The sequence below is a fragment of the Chanodichthys erythropterus genome, chromosome 1, assembly GCF_024489055.1.
Source record: "Chanodichthys erythropterus isolate Z2021 chromosome 1, ASM2448905v1, whole genome shotgun sequence".
Classification (NCBI taxonomy): Eukaryota; Metazoa; Chordata; class Actinopteri; order Cypriniformes; family Xenocyprididae; genus Chanodichthys; species Chanodichthys erythropterus.
Window position 1 is genome coordinate 21,648,134 of NC_090221.1, and position 11,123 is coordinate 21,659,256.

The 11,123-nt window shown below is 37.0% G+C and overlaps 3 protein-coding genes across 3 annotated transcripts; 2 read left to right on the forward strand and 1 right to left on the reverse strand.

The window, feature by feature from the left end:
* Nucleotides 1-324: 324 nt before the first annotated feature.
* rpl26 (ribosomal protein L26) lies at nt 325-4,374 on the forward strand. Its single transcript, XM_067382043.1, has 4 exons — nt 325-390; nt 1,045-1,217; nt 1,338-1,478; nt 4,203-4,374. Exons 2-4 carry the CDS (start codon nt 1,050-1,052, stop codon nt 4,329-4,331), a joined length of 438 nt encoding a protein of 145 aa, XP_067238144.1. The 5' UTR covers nt 325-390; nt 1,045-1,049; the 3' UTR covers nt 4,332-4,374.
* An 888-nt stretch (nt 4,375-5,262) lies between these two features.
* On the forward strand, nt 5,263-7,307 carry atp6v0e1 (ATPase H+ transporting V0 subunit e1). The gene is made up of 4 exons (XM_067382067.1): nt 5,263-5,496; nt 5,937-5,984; nt 6,465-6,584; nt 6,890-7,307. Exons 1-3 carry the CDS (start codon nt 5,393-5,395, stop codon nt 6,556-6,558), a joined length of 246 nt encoding a protein of 81 aa, XP_067238168.1. The 5' UTR covers nt 5,263-5,392; the 3' UTR covers nt 6,559-6,584; nt 6,890-7,307.
* Nucleotides 7,308-7,329: 22 nt separating this feature from the next.
* On the reverse strand, nt 7,330-10,477 carry LOC137017627 (thiosulfate sulfurtransferase/rhodanese-like domain-containing protein 2). Its single transcript, XM_067382055.1, has 8 exons — nt 10,117-10,477; nt 9,753-10,033; nt 9,561-9,669; nt 9,346-9,468; nt 8,878-8,983; nt 7,905-8,245; nt 7,688-7,826; nt 7,330-7,598 (listed from the first exon to the last, which is right to left on the reverse strand). Exons 1-8 carry the CDS (start codon nt 10,228-10,230, stop codon nt 7,366-7,368), a joined length of 1,446 nt encoding a protein of 481 aa, XP_067238156.1. The 5' UTR covers nt 10,231-10,477; the 3' UTR covers nt 7,330-7,365.
* Between the last annotated feature and the right edge of the window lie 646 nt (nt 10,478-11,123).

Genomic DNA, 11,123 nt, shown 5'->3' on the forward strand with positions numbered 1-11,123 from the left:
AACTGACTTGTAATTTAAACTGTATCAATTTTAAAAGTTTTTTTTTTTTTATTAATTTTGTAATTCAGATTAATTCAGTGAAATCAATAGTCAACATAGATCAACGCGTCCGCTTAATTCTGCAAAGCGCTGACATCACATTTTACACTTTTATATCTGGTGTTTTTTTTTCTTTATAATGTAGCTCACTTTGTGTAATGTTTGTTTGTATGTATCGTGTGTTAAATATGTTTTTCAACGGCTCTGGTATGACCCTGCCATAAACGACAGGTAGCTTATTTGAAATCCCATTCTATCCATGATGATCTCGCGAGGTTTGCGCTACAACTAATTCTGGCGGAAGTAGTTCTAGAGTCTCTTTTCCGGCGGCCATAGAGACAAGTCGGCAGGGTAAGCCAAGCTTGCTAAAGCATTTCTTAAACATCCTTTGCCATCCTCGTGGATTTTACGTCCTCAAAGTCTAAAACATACATTATCGCCACACAATATCAGTATGTTCAATTTACCTGTGTTATTTTACACTCACAGTACAACATTACGGATGATTTAGTCTCCGAAGTTCAGCCAGTTGCTGCTATGTTTTCTCCCGTTTGAATAGCGTTACCTTAACTTTGCCCCAAAACACAAGGCTTTGCTTTCCGTTTGTGCGCGTTGTATGTCGTTTTAATCGTGTTGCGTTTAAACACTCTTGAAACAACGTAAATATGAACTTTAGGGATGTATGTGTGCTTTTAGTGTCATGTCGGGTTGATATAACAGTATGGCAATAGCACGAGCTGTTGGAAATGCACCGTGTGTTATCAAGACATGAATTCACAAGTTTCGAGTACATTAATTGTTTTGTATAAGAATTTCTGATTTGTTTAAAGAGAGATGTGTTAAACTGCATCAAACAAATCCAAATTACTGACAGTAATGTTTGACAGTCAAGTTTCATTCTTACACACATGCTGTTTTTCTTATGTGTTGAATGTGACTTATTAATAACAATAAAAAAAGCAGGCCCTTTTTTTAAATTAATTGCATTTGTCCTGTTTTTGCCAGCCATTATGAAGCTCAATAAATTTGTGACCTCCTCCCGGCGCAAGAACCGCAAGAGGCACTTCAATGCCCCTTCACACATCCGCAGGAAGATCATGTCCTCTCCTCTGTCCAAAGAGCTCCGCCAGAAGTACAACGTGAGATCCATGCCCATCCGCAAGGACGATGAGGTCCAGGTGAGGACATTATTAGTTTTTCATCCCAGATCAGTATATTACAGTCTGATGTACTGACATGTCATTTAGTTTCAAAGTATGTTACCGTAACTTGCTTGCTTTATTTCCCCTCATCACCAGGTTGTCCGGGGACACTACAAAGGCCAGCAGATTGGCAAAGTTGTCCAGGTCTACAGGAAGAAGTACGTCATTTACATCGAGCGTGTGCAGCGTGAGAAGGCCAACGGCACCACAGTCCATGTTGGCATCCACCCCAGCAAGGTATGTTTTATATCCAGTTATTTGTTTACATGCAGGACATGAGTGTCATTGGAAAATGAGACCTAGTGGTTGTCCTTTATCCAAAGAGGAGGATGGCTGATATAATCTTAACACAATTTGGTAACATCAGTTAACTAATATTAGTTAACATGAACTAACAAAGAACAAAACTTCTACTGCATTTATTAATCCTGTTTTTGTCAATCTCAGTATTTACTAATTAACGAATGAATGAGGCATTTATATAGTGCTATTACTTACGCTCACATCTGGGGTCTCTCCTCAACCACCTGCAGTGTGCAGCATCAGGTTGGATGATGTGACTGCAGCCAAAGAAACGGCGCCAGTGCGCTCACCACACGCCAGCTATAGGTGGAGAGGAGAGAGAGTGATGGAGCAAATACAGTGGATGGGGGTTATTAGGAGGCCATGATTAATAAGGGCCAATGGGGGGAATTTGGCCTGGACACTGGGGTTACACCTACTCTTTAAGAAAACTGGATTTTTTTTTTAATGACCACAGAGTCAGGACCTCAGTTTAATGTCTCATCCAAAGTACGGCTAATACGTTAAAATGAGAAGTTGTCTATTAATTATAATTCATAAACTAGTTAATGCATAAACTAATGTTAGCAAATGAGATCTTAAGTGTTAACAGTGAGTATTAGGAAATAAAACATTACTAGATAATGCTTTAGGAGATAAATTTTTAATTGTTTTTGTTCGGTGATACATTAGGCATGCAAGTGAGTGACTGGCAAACAATAGTCTGGCAAAATATTGGTGAAATAGTCCATTGAAAATGCTTGAAAATGGAAAATGAGCGATCTTTAGCCTCGTTTTCACCTAAATTACCTGGAACAATTTGTCCCAGGAACTTTTTCCCCCCAGACCTGTTGCTGTCTGTGTTTCCATCCCTGTCTAAAATACCGTGAAGATAAGTCCGGTGACGTAGGACTGCGCGCGGCTTTCCAGTTCCTGCTGCATTTTGTCCTCCGCATATAAGCTTAATAAAGCCGGAACCTTGTCATCGTTCCATCTGTCGTATTTTAACAAGAGTAACAACTCTTACTGCACGCACCGCAACAAATTTTTAAAAATGGTGGTTGAAATAAAATGCTGCGTGGAGTCAACCAATCGAAATGCTGCGTGAACTCAACTAGTCAGCAGGTTCAGCGCCCACCCCTGAGAATTCCTGAACTTTGAAAAAGTACTACTTTGTGAGCAGGGACATTTTGAGAGCAGAATTTTGACCCGGAACTTTTAGACCCTGGTTCCTGCGGACGAAACACAGAGTACCACCCCAAAGTCCCTAGTTCCTGGGGAAAGGTCCTGGTGGAAATGCGGCTTAAGCCGCGGTTTATTCGGATACTGTAACAGTCGTGATATGACGTCAGGGTCTACAACGTCTTTTTTATAAACATGAATTCAACGCATAACTTAAAGCAATACATTCAAAATGTAAAATTATAGAGCCTACTCAACTTTACTGCCAAAAAAATATAATTCTTTTTAATTCAGCCAAGAGGTCATGCCGTGACAAATCGATCTTCTACTGGTCGCCCGTCTTCACGTGATGCGAATTCGCACTTGAACTTTGGAACAGCGGAATGCGAAATTTTTCGCACGAGCTTGCGTTTCCGGTCTGACGCATTCGCATGCGTTTGATTGGAAGTCAATGGAACTAAAAGTGCCCCTTTATGTGGGGAATACCCCCCTCCCAGATTTCAATTGAAATGACTGAATTTCATTAAGCAAATGTAAATTTGACCACACCTTTATGCGATTAGGCAGTCTGATTATTTGCAAATACCACTGATCTATAAAAAGATTGAATCTAGAAAAAAAGATTAGGATCTGATCAATAATAACTGTGCATTTGATGCATCTGGTTAGTGATGAAACAAATACTTGGCAACAATTTTCAGTATACATAAAGATTATTAATCATTATATGAACAGCATACTACAAATGTGTATTCAGCTATGTAGCCTAATCACAGATGAAGTTTGGAACTAGTTTTATCGCATCAAAACAAGCTGTGTGCTGGTGAATTGAGTAACAATGGTCACGCTTAGATTGATTACACATTTCTGACATTTGTCCAGTATTAATGAATGGCAGTGACTATTATTTCATTTCCTAGAGCTACTGACTGATACGTTTTAACAAGTGCTCTTAGACATTCCACTGTCCAAATTATTCATGTTTACAGTCATGTAGCACCAAATTTGTGGGGGGTGGGGGCTTTTCTACGGCATAGATCAGGGATGGACAACTCCGGTCCTGGAGGGCCAGTGTCCAGCAGAGTTTAGCTGCAACCCTAATCAAACACACCTGAACCAGCTAATCAAGGTCTTTAGGATTAGTAGAAAGTTATAGGCAAGTGAGTTTTTATCAGGGATGGAGATAAACTCTGCAGGACACTGGCCCTCCAGGACCGGAGTTGTCCATCCCTGGCATAGATGGTCAAGTTTTATTTAAAGCCCATCTTGTCAATGGTGAATTACCCCTTTAGATCAAAATCTTCTTTCTCAGATAGGAAATGGTCTCTTGTATTAACTCATCAAAACAGAAATGCAACACTGGTCTGCAAGGGGAACAATTAAATGCTCTGGGTTTTTTTGCCAGCTGACTTAAATTTGTGATCAATTGTATATGTTTTTGCATATGTTATGTTGATGGAAATGTTCACAAAATGAATCAATCTTTTTGTTCTTCAGGTGGTGATCACCAGGCTAAAGCTTGACAAGGATCGCAAGAAGATTCTTGAGCGCAAGGCCAAGTCCCGACAGGAACTAAAGGAGAAGGGCAAATACAAGGAGGAAACCATTGAGAAAATGCAGGAGTGAAATGATTCTTTTGCTAACAATAAAAGACTGTAAAAACATTTGACATTTCTGTGCTTTTGTCTATTATTTAAAAGAGTGTTGGCTTTGGTATGAAACAGCAGTGCTGTTTCCAAATTGAACTTGAAGTGAGAATTTTAGTTTAATCTCAACCTAATGCCATCTGTGTTTTCATTAATGTAACATAACAGAAAATCACAGTTTGAGCAATTGCTGGTTTCTAAACAAAAATTAGACAAAAATAGGGAAATTCTTAAACTGCTTCAAAGATGGGCAAGACAGGGAACTACTTGAACTTCCTATTTGGCCACTTGTTTAACTGTGTTTTGTCACTATCTTTTTGTCAGAAGCAAAAGCTGTGTAATATGTACTAAATGGGGTTCCCATGGCTGTTTAAAACCTGGAAATATATGGGAAATTGGGAATTTTAAAATGTTGCTTTCCAGGCATTGAATTGTCTAGGAAATCTTTGTTAAATATTTCGGTGGGAGTCTTTTTTTTTTTTTAATTATTTGTCCACTAATTACGAATGACTAAAATATACAGGTTTTTAATACTATCATTTTTTTTAAAGTTTTAAGTACATAAAAGTAAAAATATATGAAAATGAGATGTTCATTGGCAACTAGATGAAATGTTTTAAATTTTATTTCAGTTAACGAATTTTTTTTTTTTTTTATAATGGTTTTTAAGTTTCGGCTAAGTATAATGACCCTGTTTCACAGAGCTACATTAAAAGTCAGCGGGTAACATTTTAAATAATTCATACTGGTTAAAGGTTTCGTGTGACTAGAGTAGATTTAAAAAAAATGCAGGGCACATACCCTACAAAATGCACATTGTATTAGACCAAAACACTAGTATCAAATGAAGGTTGTATGTTTAATGTGATCTGAGTGTAGAGGAAGAGGTGAGACATCAGTCATATGTCAGTTCTCTTTAGGGCCCGAGGAGTCACATGACCATCACGTTCACACAGCAGTCGAGTGCGCGAGCGCTGTGGAGACTACGAAGTTTATTTTACAGAAAACAAGTAAATAAACCTCGACCTACAAAGAAATATAATGGCGACTACATCGTTTGTGATAGCGATGTCAGCTATGACTGTGTTTTGGGGTCTTATTGGTGGAGTTATTCCTTGGTTTATTCCTAAAGGACCGAATCGAGGGTGAGCAACATTAGCATTACCTTAAACGAAAGTTTTCTGTCCTACATCATCTATATTAACCTCTGTCTATTTAGCGATGTATTCAAATGTTAAAAACCTAGCAAGCTCAAAGTGTTCGTAAACAAAAGTATCTTTATTTGTTTTACTTTACGAAAACCAACAAGTGAGCGACAGAACAAAATAAAGTTTGTGATTTGACTTGCATGACAATAGGAAGTGCGTTCAATTCAAATTATGTATTTGGTACAAGTAAAAATCATATATGTTGAGAAATATTTTAGTTTCAACATGAAGATGTGTATGACTGGATCATGTGACCGTGCCAAGCGACGAGGATGATTTAAAGAAAGCTTTTTATGTTACACATAAAGAAACATTTTACACATGTACGTTTATTCACACCCACAGTATTTTAATAAGTGTCTGTATTTTCTCATTAGAGTCATCGTGACGATGTTGGTACTAACTGCAGTCTGTTGCTACCTTTTGTAAGTACATTGTCTTTAATCTTCATGTTTTACATTTCTAGAGATACTTGAGAATTGTAGCTGCTGTTTAAAGTGGTAAAATAGAGAGGTTATTCTGTTCTGTTTCAGTTGAAAGTCAAACACAGCCTTTGGGCAACTCCAGTATTGATTAAAAAAGAAATACAACACATCCAGGCCAATATGCAGTTCATGTGCAGTTTCCTCCAGTTTAATATAATAAACTTACAAATAAATGTAAATAGTATTGTATGATGGGGTAAATAAGTTCATTAACTGTCTGCACTGTCCATGTTTGATGTGGATTATTTATTATTTTGAAGAAATATGATAGTGTTTGTTCTCTAACAGCCACTAGGGGGCAGTGCAGATCACTTTTTTTTTTTTTTTGGTTGCTACATTTGTTCCTAAATTCAGTCTCTCTTTGCATTATTTTCTTATGACTGCCATATTGTTCACTTTGTACTTTTGGTTAAATTTCAGCTGGCTGATTGCTATTCTGTCACAGCTGAATCCGTTGTTTGGACCAGTATTGAGCAACGACACCATCTGGTACCTCTACTACCACTGGGGGTAGGGTCCAGTGGTTCTTTTACAAAGCAGGTTAGCAGATCATCCTTTACATACTAAAAGTGCATTAACATCTTTCATTTTGTAAATTGATGAACCCCCACTTACAGTTCTAGTTATTTTGACCTCAAGTGGATTTTCTTTTTCCCCAAAATGCTAGACTACAACTTATAGTGACTTTGCTCACACAGGGTATACTAACTTCCCAAATTGTTTTTGATCATTTTTGTACTTTTCACCCACTTTTTTATGCTCATCATATTCCCATTCAAATATGAATTGAATTATTTTCTTTCAGTTAGGACAGGTTAAATGTTTTGCTGTTTAACCATTTTCAGATGCTGGAAGCTTGTACATTGCCAAAACGGAGAAGATCTCACCATCAGGAAAACTCCTTGTGATCGAAGCTTTACATGCTGTTCTCTTACTCAAAGTATGACTACCATATGACAGTTTGTGGTGTTTCTTTTTATTTATTTGATCTAAAAAGAGGAAATAATATGTAATTAAATCTTATGTTTTTTTTGTCTTTGTGTATATACAGTACATTGACTTTGAGTTAATTGACCAGAATAATGTTGGACAAATTAACCCGTCCCATTTTATATGTATGATTTTGTATGTCAAATAAAATGAATGCAAATAATTTCAATTTTATTGAAGATTTGCATTGAGTCCGGTTTTAAAAGCATGTCCAAACTGGTACAACAGTTTCAAGTTATTAAAAAAGCATGATCAGATTTTTAAAAATAAAATAAAATAATAATCACAAAGTTACAGGCCATCTGAGATGATTTTCAATTCATTGAGTTTGTCATTGTGTATCTTTGGGAATTCTGGGTCGCGACATTGTGCATTCGCACTCCTCTCGATGAGGAAGCCCACCAGAGGAGACGTCACTGTGGTTTTGCTCTTTGGCTTGGCACACAGGACAGCAGGCCGTCAGCCCGCTCTCTCTGCAGGTGGTGCACGACAGCACCAGCTGGCAGCAGAAGTCTGTGGAGCACAGCTGATATTGATCCCATGGGCAATTGCAATATCTGCACTCTGGGGAAAGAAGTAAATGTTTTGTTTGTCACCCAGTATACAACTCTTTTTATATTACAAAACAAAAAAAAGCATGCACTAATACACACCTGAGATGATGTCCTCATTGAATGCGATGGCATAACGTTCATCAAACACAAAGAGTTTACCGCGATAGAAGCCATCGGGGAACTGCTCTAGGTATTTGTGAATGCCTCCCTTCAGCTGGTACACCTCCTTGCATACATTCTGAAGAAAAACATTCATGATTGAGGATGCCATTGCAGGGATGTGCATGTTAAGTCATTTTTTTCCATTCTGACTCACCTTTGATCTGAGATAAGCTGAGCCCCGTTCACAGCGGATGCCCCCTGTACAGTACATCAAAACCTTTTTGTCCCGAAAGAGATCCAAATTCTTATCCACATAGTCTGGGAAGTAACTGAATTTCCGGATGTCGGGGGCCAAACACTGATCAAACTGACCCTGAGAACAGACAGCTATTAACTGTAACATACCTAAAGTTCTGACATTGACTTTTAAACTACTTACAATTTTGCTCTCATAGAAGTTTCTGCAGTCCAGCAGTATTGTGTCACTATTTGAGGACCGATTCTCCACAAACGCCTTCACTTCTTTGTGAAATTCCTCTGGTTCCAAGTGTATTCCTTTGTTGAAGTATAACATTTGCATAAATACAGCAGATTATTACACACTACCGTTCAAAAGTTTCAAAAGTAAGATTTTTTTTCCTAGTTTTGGTAGAAGTATCTCATGCTCACCAAGGCTGCATTTATTTGATTAGAAATGCAGTAAAACAGAAATATCGTGAAATAGCATTACAATTTAAAATAGCTGTTTTCTAGTTTTAAAATATTTTTTTCCTGTGATGCAAAGCTGAGTCATTACTCCCAGTCTTCAGTGTCACATGATCCTTCAGAAATCATTGTTATATGCTGATTTGCTACTCATAAAAAATTTCTATTATTATTAATGTTAAAAACCACAGTGCTTTTTAATATTTTTGTAGGAACCTGGATACATTTTATTAGTATTTTTGATGAATAGAAAGTTCAAAACAAAATATTTTTTAACATTATAAATGTTTTAACTGTCAGTTTTGATACATTTCATGCATTCTTGCTGTATTAACATCTTTAAAAAATCTTTCTGACCCCAAACTTATGAATGGTAGTATAAATACAACAAAATTGCAGATTTTATGAATATTTTAAAGAAAGACACATTGCTTATTCAATCACAAGGCTATGTATCAAGCCTGTGTAAGTGTTTCTCTTACCAGCCAATCTGTAGGAGATGATGTCCGGATCTACACCAATAGGGACAATTTCTTTGTAAACACCAACCTTCAGATCAGAAAAACACTCTGCACCTCCTTCACTTTTCTGCAAAAAAAGTCAATGATATACATAGGTGATTTTAGTAATTAAGTGATTAACAGTTCCCTTTACTAGAAGTGCTAATAAAATGTAAAGTTTGTTAAATGAAGTACTATTATGCAACGTTCCATAGCTCTGTTGAGTGAAATAAAGCGCAACCAAATATGCCACCATTATATATCTACTGACAAACATTCATTCATTCATTTCATTTTAAAAGGAACTGTCAGTTAATCTTATGCCACATAATCTTATAGTGTAAACCCCACGAAGGCTCAGATCTCAGGTTATGAGCATCGTTTAGATTCAGTTTGTGTCTCTTTTGTGCACCTTATCAGTGTTATTCTGGACAGTGGCAATTGCTTTACCTTGAAATCCTGTACTTGCATTATTTTGAAGGTTGGATGTGACAGCATTGCCTTGACATAAAGATAAGTGGCGGTTTTGGTGCCACCAACTGTACCGTTGATACCCTCAGTAGCCACTCGTACCTGTGGAAGAACAATCTCAATCACTTAAAATTAGACACACACATTGCAATAAAGGTCTTGTATGGATTTTATTAGTGTTCATGGTTATTTACCTTGCCTGTCAGTTGAAGTTTTGAACAAAGCTCTTTCTGCCACTGACAAATGATCTGAGGACCATTTATTTGACAGTAGCAGTAATACAGCAGCACTTCACCTGGACCCCTACAGAACAGACGGTCTTCATGAAAATCATCAATCTTCACATAAGCAGAGCAGAAGATATCAGAATCATGCAATGCACCTACTTGATAAGGTCATCCTCTGGAACATGGCTTGTATCAGGGATCCAGGATGATACATCGGTTGATTCTTCATTAATGGACTCTTCCTGGCTGTGAGCCTGCTGAAGCATCTCGTTCAGTGTCTCAGTGGTCAGCTGGTGAATCTCGCTGGCATGGCTGTTGGCAACATGTTTGTGGACTGATGATGGCTCTTTGAATGACTGTTCACAACACTGCCAAAGAGCCGGTGAGGTGTTTTGACAGGTTGGAGGAACTTTCTTGGAAGCCACAAATGCTGCAAACGTCTAAACACCATGGGGAAAAGTATTAAACACTACAATCATCATAATATCAATAAAGTATGACTTATAATGATCACTATACTCACCCTTTTCTTTACATAAGAGTACAGTTTCCTTGTTGCTGAAAAGTCAAGTTTGTCTTCTTTATGGACCTCTGGAGCAAGACTTTCAACATCCAAATCAACAAGCACACTTGCCATTATAACTGTTATACTGTCTTCCAATGATTGTTTATAAGAGAAAACCAACCATTAACACTCACAGTAGGCTACTAATATTTTTAAAAACAAAAGGTCACGCTACAATGTCTCATGTAAAGCATTTTCGACCTCTTTTCATGCAAATTATTTCGTTGGCCCTGGACCGATTGATTAAATACTACTGACAGCCAGGTTAATACAACTGAAAACTAAACGTGCAGATAAAATGAGTCGCAACTACCGGTGTTCAATTCGTGAACGAATCGTTCTTTTGAGTCGGATCTTTTCATTGAATCATTTCTGAAAGATTTGTCCATGTTTATCACTTGATTATATGCCAGTTTTATCAACCCACATATTATGTATTTTTTTTAAATATTGTTTACTGTGAACAAATTAGCTCTTTGTCAGCTAAATAATAGCTACAACAAACTGAACTGGGAATGAAATGACACGATTTAGTATCCCTTATTAAAATAACAACACAATTTTAAAGCATTTTTTTATCCTTCAAGAACAATATACACTTTAGTTTATTTGCAAATATTAAACATTACTTTGTTTACTAATAAGTAAATGGTACCACTTATAAAACAGTAAAAGTCAGGTCAGCTTTATTTTATTCAATATTGTTTCAAAGCAGCTTCGCAGTAATAAAGAGGAAAATAAGGCTTACTGATGCAAAGTTAATTAAATATAAGACAAATTCAAAGAAAAATAACTACAAAAAAATAAATAAATAAGCAATAGATTCCGGGGAGGTAAAAAATAAGACCAAGAATCTTTACGACATGGCGTAAAATATTAGACTGTTTTTCTCGAATTGCTTGGAAAGGAACTGCTCGAAAGAACCGATTCGCGTAAAAGAATCGGACTTCTTATCACGAGTCGCT

Excerpts from the sequence above, each read along its gene's own strand:
- rpl26 (XM_067382043.1), top strand. The coding sequence starts at position 1,050 with ATGAAGCTCAATAAATTTGTGACCTCCTCCCGGCGCAAGAACCGCAAG. Across the intron at positions 1,218-1,337 it reads GCAAGGACGATGAGGTCCAG|GTTGTCCGGGGACACTACAA; the intron begins GTGAGGACATTA and ends CCTCATCACCAG. Across the intron at positions 1,479-4,202 it reads TTGGCATCCACCCCAGCAAG|GTGGTGATCACCAGGCTAAA; the intron begins GTATGTTTTATA and ends TTTGTTCTTCAG.
- atp6v0e1 (XM_067382067.1), top strand. The coding sequence starts at position 5,393 with ATGGCGACTACATCGTTTGTGATAGCGATGTCAGCTATGACTGTGTTT. Across the intron at positions 5,497-5,936 it reads CCTAAAGGACCGAATCGAGG|AGTCATCGTGACGATGTTGG; the intron begins GTGAGCAACATT and ends TTTTCTCATTAG. Across the intron at positions 5,985-6,464 it reads GCAGTCTGTTGCTACCTTTT|CTGGCTGATTGCTATTCTGT; the intron begins GTAAGTACATTG and ends GTTAAATTTCAG.
- LOC137017627 (XM_067382055.1), bottom strand. The coding sequence starts at position 10,230 with ATGGCAAGTGTGCTTGTTGATTTGGATGTTGAAAGTCTTGCTCCAGAG. Across the intron at positions 9,670-9,752 it reads CCAGAGGATGACCTTATCAA|GGGTCCAGGTGAAGTGCTGC; the intron begins GTAGGTGCATTG and ends TCTGTTCTGTAG. Across the intron at positions 7,827-7,904 it reads CAGCTTATCTCAGATCAAAG|AATGTATGCAAGGAGGTGTA; the intron begins GTGAGTCAGAAT and ends GTTTTTCTTCAG.